This window comes from Artibeus jamaicensis, unplaced genomic scaffold (genome assembly GCF_021234435.1).
Source record: "Artibeus jamaicensis isolate MK-2021 breed Jamaican fruit bat unplaced genomic scaffold, CSHL_Jam_final contig_777, whole genome shotgun sequence".
In the NCBI taxonomy this organism is placed as follows: Eukaryota; Metazoa; Chordata; class Mammalia; order Chiroptera; family Phyllostomidae; genus Artibeus; species Artibeus jamaicensis.
The window spans coordinates 1,769,547-1,795,460 of NW_026521966.1; the positions used below are offsets into that span (position 1 = coordinate 1,769,547).

Consider the following 25,914-nt stretch of genomic DNA (forward strand, 5'->3'; position numbering starts at 1 on the left):
ACCCTCCCCAATAATTAGATGGTAGCAGGTTGCAGTGAACAGACACATCACATCAGTCAGACATAGACTAAAAAGGAACTGCAAATATAAAGTGGAGTACACATCCAAATATTGCTAAATAGCAAAGGAAAACCAACACTGTGGGAGGAAGATTGAACCTGATGACTGAAGGGAGCACAGGGAAATGGACCTGTGGATTCCTTGAACCAACTTAGCGTCATAATAATTGATTGGCAAGTTTTAGCAAGCACTAGAATCACCGAAATGGCTGGGTAAGATGCAGGTTCAGAGCTGTACTCACGGAGTTTCTAATTCACTGGGATGGGGCTTCAAAGTCTAGATTCCTGACAAGTTTCGGAGTGACACAATGCTGTTGGTCCAGGGACCACTCCTTGAGAACCACGTATCTAGGTACAAGGACATAAGCTAGAGTCAGGGGCTGAATGAAGGAAAAAGAGCTCTCTGGAAAGCTGAAGTCAGAAGAAATGATCAGGGACACCTAGGCAGTGGCTGCTTCCTTCTCCTCAATGACAATGTGGCCTTGACTGTTTCAAAAACGAGAAGAGCACTGATTGTAAATAGTCCCATAAGTGACAGCTCATAGACTGTGAGTATAAATTATTCTGGAAGAGATATGTAAACCTGAGCATAAAAGATTAGTGACATGGCAAAGAACAAGTGGAATTTATTCCAGAAATGCAAGGTTGTTCAACATACCAAAATTAATCAATGCAATATATCATATTAATAGACTAAGGGACAAAAGCCATGTGATCATCTCAACTGATGCAGAAAAAGCATCTGGCAAAATCCAGCACCCTTTCATGATAAAAGCACTCAACAGCCCTGGCCAGGTGGCTCAATTGGTTGGAATGTCGTTACATACACCAATGTTACGGAACATACAAAATGTTACAGGTTCAATCCCCAGTCAGGGCACATACCTAGGGTTCAGGTTTGATACCCAGTCAGGGTGTATATAGGAAGCAACAAATCAATATCTCTCATTCTATCTCCTCTCTCTCTCTCTCTCTCTCAAATCAATAAGTATATCCTTCAGGTGAGAAATTTTTTAAAAAGCACTCAACAATCTTCTAATAAGGGGAAACTTCCTCAACTAGATGGAAGACAACTACAAAAACTAACAGAGTATTTAAAGGTGAAAGACTAAAGCCATTTCCCCTCAAATCAGAAATAAGACAAGATGTTGCCTTTCCTCACTCTACCCAATATTATACCTGCTGACCTAGCCAGTAGGTGAGTAAAGGAAATAAAAGGCACCTGGATTGAAAGAGAAGAAGTAAAGCTACTTCTATCTGGAGATGACAGGCTCTTTTTTAAAAAGATGTTTTAATTTATTTTTATTTTTAGAGACAGAGGAAGGGAGGGAGAAAGAAATGGAAATGAACATCGATGTGGGGTTGCCTCTCGCACACCCCCTACTGGGGACCTGGCCTGCAACCCATGCGTGTGCCCTGACTGGGAATAGAACCAGCAACCCTTTGGTTCGCAGGCCGGCACTCAATTCACTGAGCCATACTAGCCAGGGTGATGACAGGTTTTACATACAGAAAATCCTAAGGATTCACTCCAAAAAATGAAAAAATGCTATTGTGAATTCAGCAAAGTTTCAGGGTACAAAATCAACATACAAAATCACTTGTGTTTCTATAAACTTGTAATTAAAAATCCATAAATAAAATTAAGAAAATAATTCAAATAAAAATAGCATCAAGAAGAATAAAATACTCAAGAATAAATTTAACAAAACAAAAAGATTTATACATTGAAAACTATAAAACATCACTGAAAGAAATTAAACAAGACACGAATAAATGGAAAGACATCCAATGTTCATGGATTGGAAGATTAATATTGTCTACATGGCAATACTGTTGAAATTGATCTACAGGTTCAGCACAATCCTTATCAAAATCCCAGATGATTTTTTGCAGAAGTTGACAAACTGATTCTAAAATTCAAATGGAAATGGAAGGAATACAGAGTAGCTAAAACAAACTTGCAAAAGAAAATCAAAATTAGTGGATTCCCGCTTCCTGATTTCAAACTTACTACATGTAGGGCCTAATCGAGACTATGTGGTACTGACAGAAGGAGATATATATATGGATATCATATATATTCATATATATCACTATATATCCATGTATGTGTGTGTATATATATATATACACATATATAATCAGCAGCACAGAACTGATTATATAACTGAGAGTCCAGATATAAACCCATATGTTTATGATCAATTGATTTTTGGCAAGGCCGTCAAGACAATTCAATGGGGGAAAGAATAGCCATTTAATAAATGGTGCTAGTACAGCTGGTTACCCACACACAAAGATTGTTTTAAAAAACCAAAACCCTCCACAGAAGAGCTGACCAGAAGCATGGAAACGGCTGAAAAGGAGAAAACTGATGAGCAGTTTGTTAGGTTAGAAAAGAGGAATAGTTCTAGATCGCAGCAAGGACGAGAAATCAGAACAGTTGGGGCAGGGTGAGACATGGTTCCAGCGTCTAACTAAGGTCAGTTTCGGAAGGAGGAAACATACAGAAATATGTGAAGAAACAAAAAGAAACAGTCCACCTAATACAGGCATCACAAGCTATGGAACCGCATCTGCAAACATTGTTGGTGACTTCAGAAAAAGAATAACTATTTTAAAATGTAAAGCTTCAAGAAAAGAAAAAAAATCAGTTTACTCACAAATTTACCTCAGACTTCTCAACAACAACAATAAATGCAAGAAGGCCATGAGGAATATCTTTTTTGAAATTTGTATTTATTGACTTTAGAGACAGAGAAGAAGTGGGGGGAGGGAGAGAGAGACAGAGTGAGAGAAATCGATTTGTTTCTCCGTTTATTTATATATTCATCAGCTGATTCTTATATGTGTCCTGATCGGAGACCAAAGCCACAAACGTGGCATACGGGGGCAACGCTCTAAGCAACTGAGCTACCCAGCCAGGGCCGTGAGGAATTTTAGAGCTAGTTGGGAACATGATTATGAACACAGGCAAATTTGCATTCAAATGAGAAAGCAAAATATAGACATGCTTAGAAATGCAAGGACTTGGAAAGTTACTCTCACAGTTCCTGTCTGGAAGAATATCTGAAAAGAGATAGTCTAGTACAAAGAGGAAGTAAACCCAAGAGGAGGTCATGGAATTTAAGAAACAGCAGTGAAAACTATACACTAAAAACGGCAAATGTTATGGAATGTAACTCATATACCTCAGTATGCTTAACTGAAGAATGAGGAGGAGGAGGAGGGAGGGATTGCAGCATTACAATCAGGATCAAACAAGAAAGCCTGCTGTCATTCCCGCTACTCAGCATCTCTCTGGAGATCCTGTGCAATGCAATCTAACAAGAAAAACAAGCAAGCACTGCATGTATTGGCAAGAATAGAACTGTGAAGATTTGAGAACGATACGACACTCCGAAAAACTCGACAGCCAACTGACGAACTATTAGCCCTAAGAAAAATTCAGCCAAGTGGCATGACTTAAGAGACAAATATTTTAAATATATAGCAGACGACTGATTTATATCCAGGAGATATGTACAGAACTCCTAAAAAAGCAATAAGAAAAAGACATAATCCAACAGAAGACGAGCAAAAAAGCATGTTTAAGAAATTCAGAAAAGAGAAAAGGCGTTTGCTCAACATACTTATGAAAAGATGATCAATCTCACTAGCAATCGGACTAAGACAAAACAAAACAACAGAAAAGTATCTTCACCCACCAATCAGGTGAAATGTTCAAATGTGATGAGATCAAATGTGGCAACGCCGTGGAGAAATGGCTAACCTGGTCCACAGCTGGTGTGAACGTGAATCTGCACCGTCTCCAGGGAAAGCTCTTTGGCAGTATCTATTACAGCTGCCGATGCTTATGCTTTCAACCCACCTAGCTTTTTTTAAATAATGAAAAATTCCAATGTCTATCACTACAGAATGGTTCAATAAATGGTGGTCCATCCATTGTAGAGGTTATAGTACAGGTAAAAAGAATGAGTTGAATCTATATGTCCACAGGAAAAGCTCTCCAAAATCTACTATTAATGAAAAATAAAAGCCAAGTGGCAGCAATAACACATAATACGATTTATTGCTAGAGAGACACCCTCCACGTTGCTAAACTCAGCAGTAAGGTCTGAAATGGAAAGTAGAGAAGGGAGACTTTGTTTGCAGTAAGAATTTTTGTGTTCAAAAATAAGGTGACTATTTGTGCACTAGTGTGTACTATATAGCAGCATTATCCACAATAGCTAGAGGCGGAAACATGGCCCCCAGTAGGTGACTAAATAAACAAATTATGGCAGATACTCACAAAGCGATATTATTCAGTCTTAAAGAGGAAGGAAATTCTGACACGTGCTACAACATGGGTGAACTTTGAGGACACTGTGCTGAGTGAAACAAACCAGACTTCAGAGCATAAACACTGGACGACTGCCCTTCCATGAGGTCCCGGGGCAGTAAAAGTGATAGGACAGACTGTGGAGGGGCAGGAACCATGGGCTCAGGGAGAGTAGGGAATGGACTCACGTTCAGCAGTGCAGGGTTTCAGTTTGGGATGGTGAAAAAGTCCTGGAAATGGATGATTTATAGTTGCACAACAAGATAAATATACTTAATGTCCCTGAACTGCGCACTTGGAAATGTTAAAGTGTTAAGTTTTACATTGTGTATATTTTACCAAATTAAAAACATTAAATAAAAATAACAACACATGCAATTGTAAAATAATAAATAAAATGAACTGAACCGATGCTACAGGATCCCCTTCATTAAACCACACGTACACTGGGAAATACATTACTCCAAAATGTAAAATATATAACCAAGCTCAGAATAATGAATGGAGCATATACGAGTGCCAGAAGCAACGAGGGAATTGCTACCCAGGAAGAAAGCAGGAGCTGAGCTGGAGGAGACCCATGGAAGATCCAGATGGGCAGAGGCTTGAGGACTAGAGGCTGAAACCCACACCGTTAACTCCACAGACTGGGCCTCAGCCTGTGGGAGGTGGCGAGGAGCTAAAGTGCAGCCCCCAGAACAGCAGGGATTGCTGAAGGTCTGCTCCATCTGTAAAGGCAGTTCAGAAAAGTACCGCTCCTTTGGGGATGCAGCAAAGAAACTTCTCACAGATGGCGAAAAAGAAAGAAGTCACACGTGAGTAATTAAAACCCTAAGCTTCTGCCACATACGGGTGTGGGGTCTAAATCTATAGCCCTCCTCTAGAATGGAAACACTAAACTGTAAGTTGAGCATATAGCATACCCAGGGTTAGAGAGACACTCGGGCGCAGCAGACACACGAGGCCAGTCTCCTAGAAGTACGCGTCCATACCCTAGAGCACACGCGACTCCCACGAACAAAGGAGGGACCTGGGTGAGCTCACAATACAAAAGTGAAACAAAATCCAAGACACACAGCATGCACTCACATACACACACATACACAAACAGCCAGGATGAGCACCCTCCAAAACTGAGGAAAGCAGAACAGTCTCAAAGCGCCATACGCTAACATACGCTTTAAATGGCTGAGGATATAAAAGATGGACTAAAATATAACTAGGGTTTAGCAGGAACTTGTAGAGCGTGAAGAGTCCTTGGAACACCCAGGTGAAGGTAAGTGGGAGGATCCTGGAAATCTAAGTCCAGGACCCAGGAGAGAGGTCTTAGCCGGACACGGGCTTGGGCTTCAGTGCCGAAGGGGCTGTGATGGGCCAGAGCCTGAGCCATAAAAGAGCGTCGAGCCCCATGCTTCAGAGGAGAAAACTTGAAGGAGGCAGGGGCAGAGCTCTATCTACACCACCAGTTTTGATTTTAGCCTTTCCCACTAAGTGTTTGCAGACCTTCCTCTCCCTCAAAGAGCCCCCGAGCCTCTCCTTGGGCCCCTTCCTCAGCCTGATTACATCGTCTTCCTCTCTGCTGTGAGCTCCTGAGAGAGTGCCAATGCCAGCCCACTCCTGCTTATTCTCCCCCACTCCACTTCCAGCACAGGGTTGAGCCTCTGTCATGACTCTATAAATGACTGCTGAAATGAATGAAATTAATGTGTGTGCTCCGTCGTGTTGTGGGAATTCACATTATGAATGCCCCAGGGAATGAGATTCAGAAGGAGCTGGAAACACTTCTGGTTCCCTCTTCCTCTCCCACTCTCCTCTCTCTCCCTCCTGCTCCCCATTCCATGCTGGGAGGAAACAGCCACAGTTCTCAGCTCAGGAGAGCGCAGCCCCTGACCCAACCTCTCATGAGGACCAGGAAGCATCTGCTAGAATTATACTTGTGCACAACCGTCCACTCTCCTCTCCCTCTTCCAGCATTCTAACGACCTGTTATCGAATGCAATTTGCAAGTTTAGCTCTTCAAATTCTCACAGCTTTTGTACTAGCCCTACTCTGCAGATGAAGACACTGAGGCTCAGGGAGGTGTTGTGACTTTCCCTGGCCCTGAAGCCACAGACTGACAGGGTGAGCCTCCAAACCCAGACCTCTTTGATTCCAAAGCTGCCATTGTTCAGCCTCTCCCACAGTCTCCCTCTGCCTCCTGCCCGCCTGCTCTCCCAGTCACAGTGCCTTTCCATCACCCACTCCTTATCTAACACTGTGTCTGAGTCAGACATTTTTTGGCAGACAAGTGAGGGTGGTGGTGGGAAATGGATGACCAGATGGGTGCCGAATACAAGTCTGGGTTTGTCTTTTCATGGCTACCAGGCACCGCTCTGGGGAAGCACCTGGAACTCAGCACCCCTTCTGGGCCCTTTCCAGGGATCCTGGGGCGTAGGAAAGAGCAGACAAGAGTCCATCTGCAAACATGTGCCTGTGAAGACTGGGCAGTTGTTCCTGGACTCGCCTTGATGACCGGACTCAGAGTCTGCCCTTCCTTTGAATGTGGCAGTGGCCGGGGGTTGCAGAGAGTTTCCTTGAAGACTCTGGGTTTCTTGGATCTGACTTTGCAGGGGCCCAGAACTATGGGAGGGGAAGCCCTGGTCTGGGAATCAAGAGACGGGGGATCTCAGCATGGTGCTGCCACCAACCTGGAGGACCTCGGGCCAGACAGAGTTTTTCTGAGCCTTGGGTTTCTTCATTTGTAAAATGGAACCTTCATCCCCGCCCTGTCCATTTCTCAGCGTGGGCACTTGCTTCGGCGTGGGGAGGGCTGAAAACCAAGGAGGCAGGATGGGGGTGAGGAAAGAAGCAGAGCCTACAGCTAAGACAGCCGGCAACCAGGGGGCCAGCATCGAGATGCGTCTCTCTGTTGGGCTGGGCCCGGACCGTCTCACTGAACAGCTCCTGATAGGCTGGCCTTTCCCAGACCATGACTGAGGAATTACAGGGCCAGGAGAGGAAGAAAAGGAGAGATGAAGAAGATGAGAAATGAGAGGAGTGATACACAGGGTGGGGAGGAGGGAGAGAAAAAACTGGCCTTGGGACAGCACGTACAGAGGTTAGCACCCTAGATCCTGAGCAGTTCTAGCCCTAGCTCTGTGCCTCATTCCAGGTGCACTACAATCATGTACAGATCCTCTCCGAGCCTCAGTTTCCCCATATGTCACCTCAGTTACATCCCCCACTTGCCTTTCAAAGCCTGGTCTATGGCTTCATTGTCAAGACCTTCCTTGAGTCCCCCTCTCCTCCCTTCTTCCAAAATACCTGCCTCTCCCCTCTGGGCCCAATAACCCTCAGGTGAAGCCCAACTCCCTTATGTCTTGACTTACACTGTGAGACACATCACATGTCAGAGGTCTTGGCTTAGTCACCCTTGGTCCCTCCTACAAGCACTTTACACCCAGTAGATCCTGAACAGACGTTCTGTTAGTGATGCAGTGTGGGCAAATGGACAGATGGGTGGGTGCCTCACAGGATATGCCTGCTTTGTCTGCTGATTAATCTCCTGGTCAAGACTCTTCTCCATAAAAAGCCTCAGGGATTAGTTTCCAGCCACATACTCCCTCTTCACCAACTCAGCCCCAAAAGCCACAACCCCCACTGCTGCCTCCCTCCTCTGTGCCCTCTCAAAGGCTCCTCCAGTTGCCACCTCACTTCAATAAAGATTCCAACATCATCGGCCTGGCAGGGCTTAGATCCCACCACCCACCCTAAGTTACTCATGCTCCTAGAGACAAAGGATGTTCTGTTGAAGTCCCCTGGAACTGTTCTGCCACAGAAAACCCCACAGAGGTCCCCACGAGGGTTCCTGCAGGTCCCAGAATTCAGGGGTCACAGGCTCAGGGAGGGGAAGTGCCCAGACAAATGACTCTTCATAGAAGACCCAAGTCCTAGCACCAAATGGCCAGCCCTTCAACCCGCCCTGCAAGGAACACGTGTACACAGCCCGGCCATGACAGAAGCAGAACCTCACCTTGGTGCTCCTCCAGTTTGCCCATGGTCTCCATCTGCTCCACCAGGTCATTCGAATTCCACTGGCTCATCCCGATGAGGATGGCGTTCTTCCCTTCAGCCACCTCCTCTGGGGAAAGGAGCAGAGATGGGCATGAACAGGGAGGGCTGGGTACAGGAAGCCCTGACAGAAGCTTACATCCGAGAAAGTTCGTATTTCACTCTTTGAGTTGAAGCGTCAATAGTTATGACAGGTTTTTAAAGATATTCAGGAATTTTCCACTGCAGTAAAGTCATGAGAGAGGCTAAAAAACCCACAGAAGTTTCCACTGTTATCCTTGAGAACAGTATTTCTTAAAAAGAAGTGTGTTTGGGGCAGGGGGGATCTTTTCCACGGCTAGCAATGTCTCTTTGAGTAAGTTACTTGCCTTCTGAGCTTCAGTTTTTCTATCATAGGACTGGAAATGTCTCACTCCCAGAGCTGTGAGGACTAAAAGAAATAATGGGTATGACGGTCTTGGTGCACGGAGGTGGCCATAAATGAGAGACAGCATGGTTATTTCCTCATGTGAGAAGGGAGTTGCCATCAGTACCAAGTGGCCAGGATTTTGTGGGGCAGGGGCAGCTCTAGAGAAACTGGAAGAGCAGAAGAATTCTGGTTCTAAGCAAGCCCCGAGCTCTGTGGGACCCTTAGCCCACATTGCAATCTTATGAACTTATCAATGCCTTCACTCCCCTCCCCTAACCCTCCTTCACCCCTGTCTCCATCCTGGCTCTTTCCCAGTCTGAGCTTAGTGATTACTCTGAGAGAAATCATTGGGGCCGGCCACGTTGCCTAGCCAAACTGAATACAAGCCCCTCAGTCCCACACATCAGGTGAAGTCTCTCACCCCAGAAAGAGGTATTTCCTCAAAAACAATCCCCCCAGGAATGTGCCCTCCTCTCTCTTTGAAGGGCTTCCTGGTACAGCTTTGTGTCGTCCCTCATAGAATAGACATTAAAGAATGGTAAGGAGAATCCTCAAGCTTATGACAACCAGAAGTAAAGGGAGGGGATCCATTTCACTGCCAAAGACCTTGACAGGTGAACCAATGGGGTGGAGCTGAAGCTCGGGGAGCTGTCCAGAGTTCTGATTTCCTCTAGAGCTCAGTAGTCCAGGGCCCATTCCTGGCTGGGTTCTGGATAATGATGGTGACGATCATCGTTCCTGCCTTATTTCACTTATTTATTTAACAACACATCAAATTCTTACTACGCACTGAGATTGTTGTAAGTGGTTTAGAAATGTTAATTCATTTAATTCTCATAAAATACTAAAAAGATACAATTATTATTATCTCCACTTTAGGCAGAGAATAGTTCAGTAACTTGCCCAATGTCAATGTCTAGGGCCCGTGTTGAAACTCATATACACTATTTCAAGAGTCCTGAAATCTGTCCTCCTGATGTCCTTCCCTGGGCATCCTGTTTGGCTCCAGCCAGGCACCACTCACCCCCAGACAACTTTCTCAGTGAGGTGTGGTCCATCCAGACACTAGTGGACATCTCTTACCAGCACTGTGTTCTGGGCTAAGCTCCCGGGTTCCAGCTGGGAGTCTGCTCCACGTGAGCATGTGCTTTACACACACCCCTCCATTCTTCCTGTTTTTTATCTCTTAAATGGGAATAACAGCTCTGGTCCTACAACTCTTTCTAGTAAGCTGTCAGGAGGACAATGATATGCTACATTTGCAAAAGCCACAGCAGCCAAAATGCCATGGACAAATACCAGGTACCACTACTCTGGAGGAAACAGGATCACATAAGAGCTCAGTTCTAGTGTTATGTTGACTCTTCAGTCCCGCTAGATATCTGACCTTTGACAGTAACTTATGCTTTCTGAGCCTCAGTTTCCTCCTCTATAAAATGAGATCATACTCATGGCTATGTCACAGGATTGCTGTGAGGCAATGAAGGTAAAGTGTTTGCAAGCATGACTAACATCCAATAAGATCACAGAAGTGGAGACTTCCAGCCAAGATGGAGGCATAGGTAGACACACTGTGCCTACTCACACAATCAAAATTAAGGACAAAAAATTTAGAAACAAAAAAAGCAACCAGAACTGACAGAAAATTAAACTGTACAGAAGTCTGACAATCACTCATCTAGATCAGTAAGAGGGGCGGAGTCAGCGGCCAGTGAAAAGGGGTCACAGAAGGAAAAAGCAGCGGCTGGCAGACCCACGTGCATAGGTGGCCATTGGCAGACCCCAGGCACGGGGTGGCAATGGTCAGACCCAGTAAGGTGCGTGCAAGGCGGCTGGCTGACCTCGGTCACACATTCATGACAGATAAACCAGGCCAAAACAGGCAGTGAGACAGACCACGGCCCCAGTAATGGGAAATAAAGCCTCAAAGCACTGATTGAAAAAACTTGGGGGGGGGGGTTAGGTGCCAAGAGAGACTCCCAGCCTCACAGGAGAATCCATTGGAAAGACCCACAAGGTCCTAGAATGTACACAAGTCCACCCACCCAGGAACCAGCACCAGAAGGGACCATGGCCCTTTGCTTGTGGGCCACTTTGCCTGTGGGAAGTGGCAGAAGGAACTAAAATCCGAGAGAGAGTGAAGCAAATGCCATTATTCCCTCTCTGACCCCACCCCCACATACAGCATCACAACCCAGTGACTGGGTTGCCCGCCCTGGTGAACATCTAAGGCTCCACCCCTCATACCTAACAGGTGCAACTAGACCAAAAAATTATGGCTCAAACAGAAGAACAAATCAAAGCCCCAGAGCAAATACTTTTAAGTGACCAAGAGATAGCCAACCGACCAGATGCACAGTTCAAAACACTGGTGATCAGGATGCTCACAGAACTGGTTGATTTTGGTCACAAATTAGATGAAAAAATGAAGGCTACACTAACTGAAATGAAGGGAGATGCACAGGGAACCAATAGTGATGGGAAAGAAATTGGGACTCAAATCAATGGAATGGACCAGAAGGTAGAAAGAAACAAGAATTCAAAAAAATGAGGAGAGGCTTAGGAACCTCTAGGACATCTTTAAATGTTCCAACATCTGAATTATAGGGGTACTAGAAGGGGAACAGGAAGAGCCACAAGTGGAAAACTTATTGGAACAAATAATAAAGGAGAACTTCCCCAATCTGGCAAAAGAAATAGACTTCCGGGAAGTCCAGGAAGCTCCGAGAGTCCCAAAGAAGTTGGACCCAAGAAGGAACACACCAAGGCACATCATAATTATATTAGCCAAGATTAAAAGAAATGAGAGAATTCTAGAAGGAGCAAGAGATAAGGGGACAGTCACCTACAAAGGAGTTCCCATCAGACTGTCAGCTGATTTCTCAAGAGACCTTACAGGCAAGGAGGGGCTGGAAAGAAGTATTCCAAGTCATGAAAGGCAAGGACCTACATCCAAGATTGCTCTATCCAGCAAAGCTTTCATTTAGAATGGAAGGACAGATAAAGTGCTTCTCAGATAAGGTCAAATTCAAGGAGTTCATCATCACCAAGCCCTTATTATATGAAATGTTAAAGGGACTTATCTAAGAAAAAGTAGATAAAAAAGATGAACAGTGAAAGGACAACAAACTCACAGTTACTAACAACCACACCTAAAACAAAAGCAAACTAAGAGGACAGCTAGATCAGGAGCGGAACCACAGAAATGGAGATCACGTGGAAGGTTAGCAACAGGGGAACAGGAGGAGAAGAGATGGGGGAAAATGTACAGAGAATAAGTAGCATAGACAGTAGATAGAAAATAGACAGGGGGAGGGCAAGAGTAGTATGGGAAGTGTAGGAGCTAAAGAACTTAAGACACATGGACATGAACCAAAGGGGGGAATATGGGTGGGAAGGGGTGTGGAGGGTGGAGAGGAATGAAGGGGGGAAATGGGACAACTGTAATAGCATAATCAATAAAATATATTTTAAAAATGATCACAGAAGTGGAAAAATGATCACAGAATGTTAAGGTGACGGTCCATCATGACCCCACCACCCAAGCCCCAGCCCTCACCACTAATGCTGTTGTCCACCCCCACGACACTCTGGCCCTGCTCCAGAGTGGGGTAGTCAGGGTCAGCCTGTAGGCCACGTTTGAGTGCCTGTGTCTGCTGGCTCAGTTGCACAAGCAGTCAGCTATCTACTTGTTCATTCAAAAGTTCATTCTGCAATGAATGGATTCCTGAACACTTACTGTGTGCAGTTTGAAACCTCACCTCTATTCTCAGAGAATAAAGATTTGTGAAAAAACACAACAGTAAACAACTCTGATGCAAGAAGATGAGTGTGCAGGGGCTCCTGGCCCAGTGCCCAGTATGCAGCAGGTGCTCAACAGGTGCTCATACATCCTAGCTTCTGTTTTTTCTACAATGTGTGAGCCCTGTCCCTGGGGTGCACATGAGGCTATCAGAGCCCCGAGGGTCCCTTCAGGCTCTGAAGTCTGAGTGCGCCTACTTCTGCACCATCTTTGACCTTTTCCTCTCTTCCTAGTTTTGGGCATGACCTTCCTCCATCTTCCTCTTTTGGTCTTTTGTCTCTCTTTCTAGTAAATGTGTTTTCCTCTCTGACTCCTATCGTGTTCCTCTGTGCTTGACATCTGGCCCTTTCCCACTCAGATCTCATCTTGCCAGATCCCTTTTTCACTGATCTCTGTCCCTGTTGGTCCTTGTATTTCTCGTGTCTCTCAGGCTCTCAGCCACATCCGTCCCTCTGTCTGGGCGGGTCTCAGTCATGCTTCCACACTCTTGCTCTCCCTCTCTCTTTATCCCAGCACTGGTGTCTCTCCTCTCTCTGGGCAGAGAAGTCTCTTTCTTGACCTCTCCCACTCTCTGGGTTTCTCTTCCTTTCTCCGTATCCTGCCCCTCAAGACCCCTCTATCCACACAGGTCTTTCTTACTTCCTCTGGGCTTCTCTCTCTCCTGGTTCACCGCCTCTCTTTCCACTCTCTCTGGGTCTCTGTTGGGTGTGTGTACGTGCCCCTCTCTCCCATCCTCTCTGGGTCTCTCTCCCTCTGCCTTCTCATCTTCTCCCTGACATCCTTGCACTCCCTGCTGCTCTCCAGCTACTCCCCACCCCCCGCCTCCCAGACATGCTTTCTAAGGGCCTCTCCTCTGCCCCGGCTCTCAACATTCAACCTTCAGATTCTCACTCTGGCAACACACACACACACACACCTTTGGAGTCATTCAGGCAAACCAGACTTTTGCTCTCTGCTCGACTTCCCCTCACAGTGGTATGTGCCTCCCATCAGGGCCCACAGAGGCCACGAAGGGCTTCTTCGAATAAATGTCCTGGTTATTGATTCTGCTCTTCAACTTCTGGTGACTGTTCCTGCATGCTAATTCTCATCCCCTGAGACCTCTGGTGTGGACAGAGACTTTGCATCTACATCACCCCAATTGAGCCCCAGTCCCTGCCCAGGCTAGGTGTCAGGCTGAACTCCACCCAGAGGCACCACAACCCTGGCCTTGACTCCAGACTGACTGCGACCCTGACCAAAGCCTGGATACACCCCTTTAAGCATGACCTCCAGAACCTCAAGAAAAGTTTCTCTTCCTACCCCGGGCCTCTGTTTCTGCAGGATCCATGGGGCTTCAGAGCAGAGAACCTCCTTGTCCTGTATCAGGAAGACTCCGCCTCCAGCCCATGAAGCTGAGAGCATGGCTCCTTCTGCAGCTGGCAGGCACAATGTTGCACATCACCCTTGGCATCCAGCCCGTGATGCCAGTTTTTCCAAGGACCTGGATTAGCTTAGTTCTGGGGCCCCTGGGGACAAGAATGCTAACCCTCCCCTGGTGCTATTTAACACTGGCCCATCCCATCCCACCCACCATGACAGTCACCACCACCACCCTTTCTCATTGCAGGTGAAGGACCAACTGTGAATGAAGCTGCTGTTTGGAGTATTGATTTTAAACTGTTAAACAAAATGCAGACAAAACCTTTGACCTACCCACCTTTCCTGCCTAAGAGATTCAGACAGACAAACCTACTTTGGGAGGAGAGTTTAGGATGTCACCCTAGCCTAATCTGCATTAAGTATGGTAAACAAAGGCTTCAGGCAGGTGCCTGTTAGCCAGACACCCAGTGGCCCACTGTTCCTAAGCCCCTAGCAAGGAAGCACCTGTCCCATGTGCTCCACTCCCCCTCAGTGACATGCACATGTACCCAATCTCACTTCTGCATCCAATACTCTGTTCCCACCCCCCTGTTTCCTTTGTTCAAAGTGTCTTCTACACCCAGTGTTGCCTCACTGTCTTTGGAATTTTCATGGGATGATCACGCCTACGTAAATTCTCCATGAACATGGATTACTCTGATCTTTCTCCTGTTCATTTGGTTATTAGTCCAGCCTGGAAAAACTTAGAAGATGGGAGGAAAGTTTTAATATTCTTTGGCCCCGACACAGTGGAGGGTCCCCACTCAGCCCACTCCCAGAAACCCTTGGGCCTGCTCCATGCCATTTTCTTCCACTCCCCACCCTCAGTGAGAGGGAGGGCCAGGAGCAGGGTCACACCTGTGGTTAGCCTTAGTGAGGGCTCCTATGCCCAGCTTCCCACAGGGACATCCTCCCACTCCACCCACGAGAGGAAAAAACCCTACCTCGGGTTGTGTGTTAGGGACCCCGGGACCCAGAGACTCACGACTTGCCTGAGGGCAGACAGTGCCCAGTCAGTCAGCAGCCCAACCCTAATGAAAACCTGGGTCTTCTGACCCTGTGACCTGCACTGCTTTCCCCTCTTCTCCCCTGCCTGTGAGGTTCCAGAAGCCGTGTTATCACAGTAAAAGCCCAGACAGGAGGAGAAGAGCTGGGATGAGCCCTCATTCTCTCAGAGGCTGGCCCTGCCTCAGCGCCTTTGTAAACTGGGATGCTTCATCCTCTCCTGGCTGCTCTGGGCAGCTGAGGAGTTGGAGTGAGAAGCAAAGTCTCCGCAAGACAGAGACTAGCTCCTGGGCCCCAGCCTCCTGCAGGGTGAGCTTGGAGAGAGCAAGAGAACAAAGGACGCAGAGGACAGGACAGCCCAAAAGTTCCAGTTTCCCACCCAGGAGGACTCCCCTCCCCCACCAAGGGAGGGACCCCCACGCTTTGCACTCTATCAAGCTGTCCAGGGCCAGATGTGCCCTGAAAATAAACCCTGGTGCCCCCCACTCCCTCCTCACCCCTATTCTCAACCCCGCCAACATTCCCCCCTGTGGTGGGGGGTGGGGGGAGGGATGAGGGTCCTGGTCTGCTCATGCATATTCCCAGAGGTTGTTATTTAGATGCAGAAAACTGTCCTGGGCACTATTGCCAACAGGTCCTTATAAAGCCAATAGGAGCCTCCTGGAATGTTCAGAGCTGAAAGGAGCCATCAAGGTAAAGTCCAGCATCCTCACTTGACAGCTTGCCTGGGTCACAAGAATTCAAGTGTCTGGCCTGCTAGCTCAAGGCATCTCCCACTGACACTGCCTTCTGCCAGCTGAGTTCATGGTAAAGCAGAGCCTTTGTTTAAACTCAGATGCTTGGTGACTTTCAAGATTTCTCTAACTGAACTACTTATTGCATCTAAGTAGAAGGTTAAAGTGAAGGGTTCACCTGATATTTTCTGCATAAGACACACACATTGCTATAGAAACAGGTCATGTACACTCATCTGACGCCACAGTCGTCATTTCAGCCTCATCCCACACCCTCGTAGGGATGGTGACTCCACAGGAGAAGGGCATAGAGTGTAGCTAGAACACAGTAGGTCCACTCATAACCCCTTCTGCTATTTTCCCATGATCCAACTGCGTAATTTCTGGTCAGTGATTCCAGGTTTAAAATAATTTGTAAGTGTTCAGCTTCTACACAACTTATCATCCACTAAGAATTTAAAACTCACATTCTCTGTTCAGCTGTTAATGCTAGGATCCAAATTTACTGTTATAAGCTTTCCTCTGTTTTTAGTTTTGTTGTGGGTTTTTGGCTCATGAATTCTATTTCTGTTTGTTGATAAGAAATATGAGTGGAGGCCTGTCTGGTGTGCTCAGTGGATTGAGCACGGTCCTGCAAACCAAAGGGTCGCCAGTTCAATTCCCTGTCAGGGTGTATGCCTGGGTTGCAGGCCAGGTCCCCCAGTAGGGGGCACATGGGAGGCAACCGCACACTGACGTTTCTCTCCCTCTCTTTCTCCCTCACTTCCTCTTTGTCTAAGAATAAATAAATAAATTCTTTAAAAAATAAGAAATGTACGAGTGGAATGTTAATAAATTCCAGTTTAGTTCTGTAATGTCAGGAATTTAAAAATTTAAAAATGGATTGCTTTATATTTGAAAAAACTATCTTAAAAAAAGGCAGGGGGAGGGTCCTCCTGGGTTTGGCTCCATGGGTTGGACATCATCCTATAAACGGAAAGGTCATGGGTTCAGTTCCCAGTCAGGGCACACGCCTGGGTTACGGGGCAGGTTCCCAGACGCCTGTGAGAAGCAGCCAGTCAATGTTTCTCTCCCTCTCTACCTCTCTTCTTCCCCCGCTCTCCAAAAGTAAATAAATAAAATATTTTTAAAGGACATTTTCATTCTCTCTCTGGAACTCAGCATTTCACGGCCAGGAACCATACGCCGCCTGGGCTGACCCTCCTCGGCTCACGCGCTCTTCTTCCCCAGGTTCCGGCCAGACCACCTGTCACCCGGCAATCTTCACCCACGAGAACACAGCTCCTCGAGGCTCAGGCCTGCTTCCACTGTGCAGGCGCCTCCTGCACCAGTGATCCTGAATTCGGAGTCTGGCCTCCTGCAGGGCAGGGGTTCCCAGGGCCACCCCTGAGCCTGGGCAGGAAAGCATACGCTGAGGCCAGTGGGTCCGGCCTGCTCTCTCTCCTACTGGGGCGGCGGGCCAGCAGCACTAAGTGGGCGCCCCCTTGCTCACTCTTGGCACACCCGCCTTCCTGCTCACTCCTGGTGAAAGCTTTGTGCTGGCCGGTCCCGCTGTCCAGAACAGTGTTGGTTGCCCCAGGTGCTCACACGCTTCATTTCTTGTTATTCAGCTCTCTGCTCAAGGCCACATCTGGGGGCCTCCCACAGTCACCAGTCTACCACACTCCCTTGTGTTACAGTGGAGGGAGGTCCTCCATTTTTAAAACAGTATTACTGACATGTGATCGACATTCAGTAAAGTATACATATTTAAAACACACACTTTGAGGGAGCACCTCTCTCCTACTTACTAGATGGGCTGCCCAATTCATGAATTGTTCAATAAAACCAATTAGATCTTCAAATTTAAAAAATAAAATAAAACATAGAATGTACGGTTTGGTAAGTTTTGACATATGTACACACACGTGAAACCATCGCCCCAATCAAGACAGGGAACGTGTATCCATGACCCTCAGAAGTTCTCTCCTGGCCCCACCTCTCCCCTCCCTGCCCCCCTTCCTGCCCCCGGCCAGCACTGACCTGCAGCTGTTACTACATATTCATCAGCATTTTCTAGAGCCGTACGGAACTGGAACCAAACAACACGTACTCTTTCCCCACCTGACTCCTTATCCAGCTTGCTTATTTTCAGATCCGTCCACACGGTGCCTGTATCAGTAGTTCATTCCTTCTTATTGCCAAGTAGTATTTTATTGCATGAACATATAACACAGTTTGTTTATCTGTTCGCCCCTTGATTACATTTGAGTTGTTTTCGGTTTGGGGCTGTATTGAATAAAGCAGCTATATAAGCATTCATGGACATGTCTCAGGTGAACTGATGCTTTCTTTCCTCTTGAGTAAATTACCTAGGAGTGGAGAGCTGGCTGATGTGTTACTTAACTTTGATTAACTTCTTTTTCTTTAATCCTCGCCTGAAAATATGACTTATTGATCTTTCAGAGAAAGACAAAGACATCGATCAGTTTCCTCCCGTATTCACCCTGACTCCGGATTGAACCCACAACCTAGTATGTTCCCTGACCAGGAACTGAACCCATGACCTTCTGGTGAATGGGACGATACTCCAACCAACTGATCCACCTGGCCTGGGCAACTTCGATTAACTTTTTAAGAAGCTAAAATCAACTTTCTAAAATGGCCGTACCATTGTGCATTCCCATCCACAGAGTTTGAAAGTTCCATTCTTCCATATCCTGATTCGTTAACTAAATTAGCTGTTCAATAGGTGTGTAGTAGTAGCTTACTGTGGTTTTAATTGCATTTAATTTGCATTTAATGACTAATGATGTTGAGTTTATTTTGATTTTTTGTCATTCATAGATCTTCTTTGTTGAGATGTTTGTTCCTTTATGTTATTTTATTTATAGTAATTATCAACATAACTTACGTACTTGGGCATTATCTTACCACCCACCACCCATCACACTGAACGGCAGGCCCCCTGAGGGCTGGGACCGGAGCTCTCGGCCCCTGGATCCCCAACCCCTAGAACACTGCCTGATGCCTGATGGGCAGATACACAGCAAACACCTGACGAGTGAATGAAAGAGTCGGAATTCTAGCCCCTGCTCCCTCTGACTCTGTGTGACCCTGAGCAAGTTCCCAGTTCTCTGGTCCCTGTTTCCCAGCCTGTAAATGGGATGGGACATTGAACTTAAAACCTGAGGGCCCCCCAGCTCTGACATGGTCTGGGTTTGAGGCACGTGTACTCACTCTGCCCCCAACTTTGGTAGACCAGGCCATGGCTCCCCAGATGTCCTTTTGCTACATTGACAGGAGGGAGAGTGACACCTCTTCTGAGTCCGGACCCCAAACCCTGGACCCCATTGCCCGCCCTGCAGCACCCAACCAGGGGAGTCAGCCTCCCTGAGGCCCCAGGCCTGCTGCCTCGGCCTCAGGAGCCAGCATGCTGCCCGGGGTTGCGATCATGCAGACAGCTCCATGCTCCTGCCTGACTAACCCCCACCCCACCTCCGCCTTCCATACACAGCCAGAGCCCCAGAGCCGCGGAGCCTCCCTCTGCTGCCAGATCAGGAGCCATGAGGGTCTCGCATATCACCAGGTTAAACCCAATGCTGGGCCAGTAGGCTGGTGCTTAAGAAAGAAAGGAAAGGCCCTGGCTGGTGTAGCTGGATTGAGCACGGGCCTGTGAACCACACAATCAAGATTTGATTCCCAGTCAGGGCACATGCCTGGGTTGCAGGCCAATTCCCAGCAGGGGACTCATGAGAGGCAACCATACATTGATATTTCTCTCCTTCTCTCCTCCCCTTCCCCTCTAAAAATAAATAAATAAAATCTTTAAAAAAATAATAAAGTGCATAAGTTTAAAAAAAAATTTTTTTAAAAAGAAAAGAACGGGGAAAAAAGTCTTTCTTTCAGTAATAAGACCTGAACATTCAAGTCCTGGGTTCCAGCTTTTTCATTTCCACCCTGATGTGTGATCTTGGGAGGTCCCTTCCATGGCCTGGCCTCAGTTTCCCCAGCAGGGCACCGAGGAGAAGGACACGCTGCTCCAGGACCGGCTCAGTGCCGACACTTACCATGCAGCTCCATCACGGCGGGAGTGGGAATCCCAGAGGCCACAAGATGCAGGGCCGTGCTCAGGTGGGGACAGAGGGGACAGAGACCACCCCCCCGGCCAGGGTTGGGGCTCAGCCTGGCCAGAGAAAAGAGGCCAGGGAGGTGGCCCTTCAAAGAATGTTTGGGAAGCTGGATACCCATGACCCAGTCCTGATGCTGAAAGAGGGTGGAGCCTGTACCAACTCCTGGGAGCAGAGAGGAAGATGGCTGCTTCACCTCTTACGGCCTTGAGCCAAGAAAACACACAAAGGCCTGGCACAGGGAGGCCGCATGGAACAGACAAGGGTCTGGAGCTGGCAACTGGGAACTAACGAGGATTCCAGCAGCCTGTGGAGCAGCTCCTGTGGCTGGGGGCCACCGATGCTCTGGAAGGGATGAGATGGGAGGAGGGAGCAGAGACTCCAGGCTGGTGGAGAGTGCAGAGGGGTACAAGGTAGGGAAAGAGCCAGGAGAGCCTGGAATCCTGGGACAGTGAAGAGAAAGAACGCCAGAGGTGGAGAGGGGCATGGGAGGTGAAATAAAAGGAGGGAGATGGTGGGGCCTCCAACAAGAGAGGAGTGAGGGATGAGGTCAGTTGGGAACCGCAGACCGAGCACTGAGATCACGGGAGGAGGGGAGGACAGAGAGCCCAAGGAGGCAGCCGTCAGCAGGGAGGAGAGCAGACATGTGTGTCCACAGCTGCTCGCAGGGGAAGCAGGTGAGCAGAGCCCCAGGCACGGAGATGGGGCTGACCCGTGCCACCCACACAGGCCGCCCGCAGCGAGCCATCACCATCATCTGGGAATGAGGAGCCTTAACGAACTGCACAAATATTTAAATGAATGTGCTCGAAGCATCAAAATATTGGAGCCATTGTTGTCACACTGTGGCTTAGTTGCTATGGAGGAACTCAGCCCTGGCAGCCTCCAATGGGAGACAGCAAATGAGCCCCAGTGGGCTGGTTCAGGGTTGGCACTGGGGAGGGGCTTCTCTTCTCAGAGCCAGGGATGAGGGAGGCTGGAGCCAGACAGCATCCTACCATCCAGCTGTGCTTCCCAAAAATCACCTGAATTGGGTATTCTCCATTTCTGGAGGCGTAGAGCAACTAGGGAAACTGAGGCCCAGAGAAGGGAAAAAGACTTGCCCAAGATCACAAACAAGTCAATGGCGTGGATGAGCCCATGTCCCCACATGCCTCTCTGGGTCCAGACGTCTCCCCAGCACAGTCTGTTTCTCTTTCAAGACCCCATTTTGACAGGCATTTCAAAGTTGGCTTTGCCTCGGAAGGACGTGAACCTCCCAAATAGGTCGACTTCCCAGAGCGTGAACAAGCCAGCCAAGTGAGAACCGGGAACCTCCTGGGTCAGAGAGCGGGTGCCCTAGTTCGTTTCAGCCACTCCCACAGCCCAGGGAGCACAGCCGGGAGGGTCCTCCTGAATTCCACACCGACTCAGCTTCCCGCGGTCCCCACCCCCTGCCCTGCATGTTCTCCCCTCAGAGCCTTTGCTCAGGCTGATTGCTCTGCCCCATTGGCAGCACCCCACTGGGGACCTCCAATTTCCACAGCGCTTCTTGTTCTTCCATAGCCACTTAAAGAGTGCCCCTGGCTAAGTCCTCTGTGCCGGCCGGGACTCAGCCCGGGGGCACAGAGCGGACATCCTGCCCACCATCCTATCCTCTCTCACGGAGCAGCTGCGGCAGCCTTTCCAACTGCTCCCCACTTCTGTCACAGTTCACCTCTGAAGTCACCTACTGGATCCCAGGCACCCTCATTTCTCCTCTCCCCTCGGCCGCAAGGGCCCCCTTCAGTTCCTGGGATGCCCCCATCTTTCCTGCTTCAGCGCCATGTTACCTATTTCCTGTCTAGAAGGCGCTTTCTCCCACTCCTCACCTAGCCAATTCCTTCCCTCCGTTCTGCAGAGAGGATGTTGACAATGTCCCCACCCTAACCACATTTAGGTGACCCCTGCCTCACTCTTTCTACGAGTACTTGTTACTCGGTGGCGTCATTCCTCATATGTAATTGCATCCCCCTTTGGGTACCTGTTTAACTCTTGCCTCTCCCCCCACCTGACTACAAGCTGGACGAGGGTGCGGAGGGTGCCTACAGGTTTACTGCAGTACCAGGCACGCCTCGCAAAGCTCCTGGAACATACTGGGGGCTCAGCAAACACCCCAGAGAGTGCGGGAGCAAGCGCTGAGCCCCAGCCGCCAGGGAGCCCCCAGCCTGAACAAGCGTGAAGAGTGGAACTGCAGTGTCTGAGCAGGGAGACGTGATGACCCCCAGTGGGGATTCTTTCTTGGGGCTCCCAGAAAGATCAGCCAGCCAGTGATGGGAAGATGGTGTTCACTCACCTCTAGCATCAAAGAATTCATCATCCGAGCTCTCCACTGAGTCATTGAGGACATTTCGAAGGTGCCAGGGGGCACCGCCACCCGGGGTAGGGCCACCTGCCAAAAAGAACACATCTGTTAACCAAGCCTGAGACCTTGTCCTGGCATAAAGGAGGTAAACCAAGACGGCCCCTGGACCGAGGGTCAGTCAGTGTCCTGCACACTCCTGTCCTCTCCCTCCTGGGGTTCAGCGCCCCCCAGCGCCTCCCACAGCTGTGGTTTCATTTCGGCCCCCATACCTTTCTGAGGGAGCTCAGTGGGGCAGCAGAAGTTTTCTCCCTTATGGGGCAAGAGTCTGGAGGGACGATGGGGACATCTGGGGCTCGGGAGAATTGTTCCAAGCAACTCAGAACTGTCGGGAGCCAACTTGGCAGAGCAAATGAAAGTACAATAGATAGCCAAAGCTATTAATCACTAATTAGTTCCTAAATGAGGGAGATAATGGGTGTTTAAATGCCATATTTATGAGATACCAGCAGGCAGGTCTTCAAAAAGCACATCTTTCCCAAAGCAACTGATTTGGCCAACAGTGTCCCGCTGGGAGACCAGGATTCTAATCCCACTCAGCTTCTGCCCCTTCCCCGCCCCTGGCCCAGGAGCCTGAGAGTGGGCAGGTTGGCCTCCTCCCTGAGCTTCCCTTTCCTCACCTGCAACCAGGGACCAGGGCCCTTCTGCCCTGACCTCACTGGGCTGTTGTGAAGACAGGAAGAAGTGAAGGCCATGGGAATCCCTGGTAGTGGCGGAAAATGCTGCACAGATGCCCAAGAGGGTCAGGAACTCTCCTGAGGGGCAGGGGACAAGGTCAGGTGTGCTAAAGGCCACACACAGTCTTGAGCATCAGAAAAGGTGGGCACTACAATCCCCAAGCAGCAAGGGAAAGGTCCAGAAGCTCAGTCCCCTTGAGGTGGGCCCCTGCCCTCCATCTCTCTGGTTCTTCTGTGTCCACTTGGCAGCCCCAGCGGGAATAGGGCCAAGAAGTGTTTTTGGCAGACAAGCAAGTTAATAAAAATGATCTGCTGGGTAAGTACACTCTGCCCGTTGCTTCACAGGTATTATCTATCCTAACCAAGCCCTCTGGACTGGATGTCATGAATCCCCATCTCACACCTGAGGAGACAAAGCCTCACCGACGGGAAGTCTTTTGCTCAACGTCATAAAGCTAGTCAGTGATAGAGGTAGGATCTGAACCCAGATCCGCCTGACTGCAGGTCTGTGCTCAGGACCGCCGTGCCGGGCGCTCTGCATCGCTGCTCCGCACGGGCGTCCCAGCTATCCTCCCCGCTACTGGCCAAACCAACCCTCCCACCTGCTGCTGGCCAGCTGGGCAAGGGGCCGGAGGTCTGCCCCTGGCTGTTCTCCAGAGCCCTCGCCCTGGGAGGCAGTTGTCCCAGTTCTAGAACCATCCACCCGGCATGTCTGAAAATTAGTGTCTGATTATCCTGGCATCTGTGTGAAAATCCAAATGTGTGTCCACATTTTTTAGCAAGTATGAGCCTCCCCAATCCACCCCTTTCCCTTCCAAAGCCCACCCCTGAGACACACACATGCCCAGGTACTCTCTCCCTCATCCCCGCTCTTCTACACACACACACACACACACACACACACACACACACACACAAATCAGATGCCGGCCGTGGGTGAAAATTTAGCAGAAAAGTGAGGACACGGGCTTTCGAGCAACACAAACCTGGATTTAAGGCTGCCACTTACTAGTCTGTGACCCGAAGGCAATTAACCTCTCTGTGCCTTGCTCTTCTCATCTGTAAAGTAGGTATCCTAATTCTCGCCTCACTGTTAGGAAGTTGAAGCGGGCAGCACTGCCTGGAACTCGGGAGGCGGCAGCGCCCCCCCCCGCCAGCTGCAGGATCCAGGTTTAGGCAGGGCTCTGGCGGCTGCCTGCGCCCCGCGGGCCTGCCCCACGGCTCCAGTTCCTTCTGTACCTTCAGAGGTCCAGCTCCGCCCTCTAGCAGATTGTCCTTCTGTCCCACCTTCCCCACCCCACTTTTTTAAAACTCAAAAATCAGGATAAAAGAAACAGAGGACTATTCCAACCCTGACCAGCAGTCCAGAAAGAAACAAATGACCCTTCCCAGCCCACGGTCCTCCAATCTCCCGTGGAGCTCCAAGCTGGAGACACCCCTCTCGCTCTTGGCCCACGCACCCACCGCCTGCAGGTCCAGTGTGGTCTCCTGGACCTGGTCACAGGCCTGGGCCTACCCACAGAAGGGGCAGCTAGAGGTCCTGGCCCAGGCCCCCCACCACACATGCCCACCTTCCCCAACGCAGCCCTGGCACACAGGCACATGGGAACAGGCAGGTGGACCAGCGGACAGGAGCCTACAGTGGCTGCTGTGCCCTGGACCAGGACCCCAGGAAGCCCCAGCCTGAGGGCCAGAGCCTCAGCAGGAGGAGGCCGCCAGCCTGCTCACAGGAGTCCAGTCTGAGGGGACCGCTCCGGCACAGTGAGAAAGGCCCTGGCACAGCAGAGTGGGGGATGCAGGGATTGGCCGACTCTTCCTGGGCCAGACCTTGGGCCAGATGGTGTGAGAGGAGAGAGTTGGGAATAGAGCTGAACTGGATCAGTCCCTGCCCCTGGGGTGCCAGCCTTGGGCCCCAGTCCTGTGCCACCCCTGCACAGAGCACAGGACAGATAAGAAGCAGACAGCCTGACCCCTGAGCTCAAAGGCACACACACCCTGCACCCCACAGGCGGGGATGGCACCTCCCTGGGCAGACACCCTGCCAGAGGGAAGGCGGGGGCGGGGGCGAGCTGAGCCTCAAAGAAAGGGCCAGCAGGGTTGGCCAGGCTGGGGCAGGGTGGAAGCGAGAACAGACACAGGTCAAAGCAATCAGGTCACTTCCAGGAGAAGCTGGATCTAGAACTTTCTCCTTGAGAGTAAAGTAAGAAGCCTGGCTCATCAGTGCAAGGGAGGCAACAGGGGTGTCTTCTGTGACAGCCACAACCCTGAGGGGCTCCGGTAACACCCACCAATTCCCAGACCGCCAAGGGCCACAAGGTGCCTCTGAAGGGGCCACGCTGGGTGTCCCACGCTAGGCTGCCCCCTGTGACAGTGGCCACAGCTTCTGTGCCGGGCCCTGCCTGAGGCTGTGTCGGAAACCACATCCTGGCAGGCCCGCTGGACCCAAGTGATGTGTGCGTCAGAGGAGGATCGGTGCTGGGAGGGCGAAGAGCGCGGGGCTGCTCGCATGCAGGCTCCTCCGGGCAGGCCCCACAGCTCCTCTCTTGTCTCTGTCACACACAGCAACACACGCACACACAGCCTCACATGCAGACACACAGCCTGGAACACACAGCTTCACACACGCAGCCTCATGTACAGCCACACACACAACCTCACGCAGCACATATACAAGCTCACGCACAGCCTCACAAAGAACCTCACACACAGACACACACATTTATCCACAGCCTCACAGCGCACATTCAGATCACACTTCACTGCTTCCCAAGTCCGGCCTGGCATCCCAGCGGCCCACACGCAGCATGTGGACTGTGAGCTGCCTGGCATCTGTGTGAGGCTCCTGCAGGCAGGGCGACCCCACGGCCCTCCTCCTCTCCACCGCTCCTCCAAACGCCTGGCCCACATCCTCTCTCACGTGGGCCACTCCCACCCCAACCTGCAGCTAGTTCAAATCCCAGC

At 49.5% G+C, this 25,914-nt stretch overlaps 1 protein-coding gene across 3 annotated transcripts in view; it reads right to left on the reverse strand.

Moving 5' to 3' along the window:
* The window catches only part of PITPNM3 (PITPNM family member 3), an 85,600-nt gene that overhangs the window by 50,203 nt on the left and 9,483 nt on the right, over positions 1-25,914 (reverse strand). The window contains exons 2-4 of one of the 3 annotated variants that reach the window (XM_037126743.2): positions 22,897-23,031; positions 22,211-22,306; positions 8,399-8,506 (exon numbers count right to left, since the gene is read on the reverse strand). In XM_037126743.2, coding sequence (XP_036982638.2) covers positions 8,399-8,506; positions 22,211-22,306; positions 22,897-23,031 — 339 coding nt within the window. Of the gene's footprint in view, positions 1-301; positions 359-8,398; positions 8,507-22,210; positions 22,307-22,896; positions 23,032-25,914 lie in introns of those variants that run through there. The other 2 variants (XM_037126744.2, XM_053672620.1) reach the window with 2 other exon arrangements.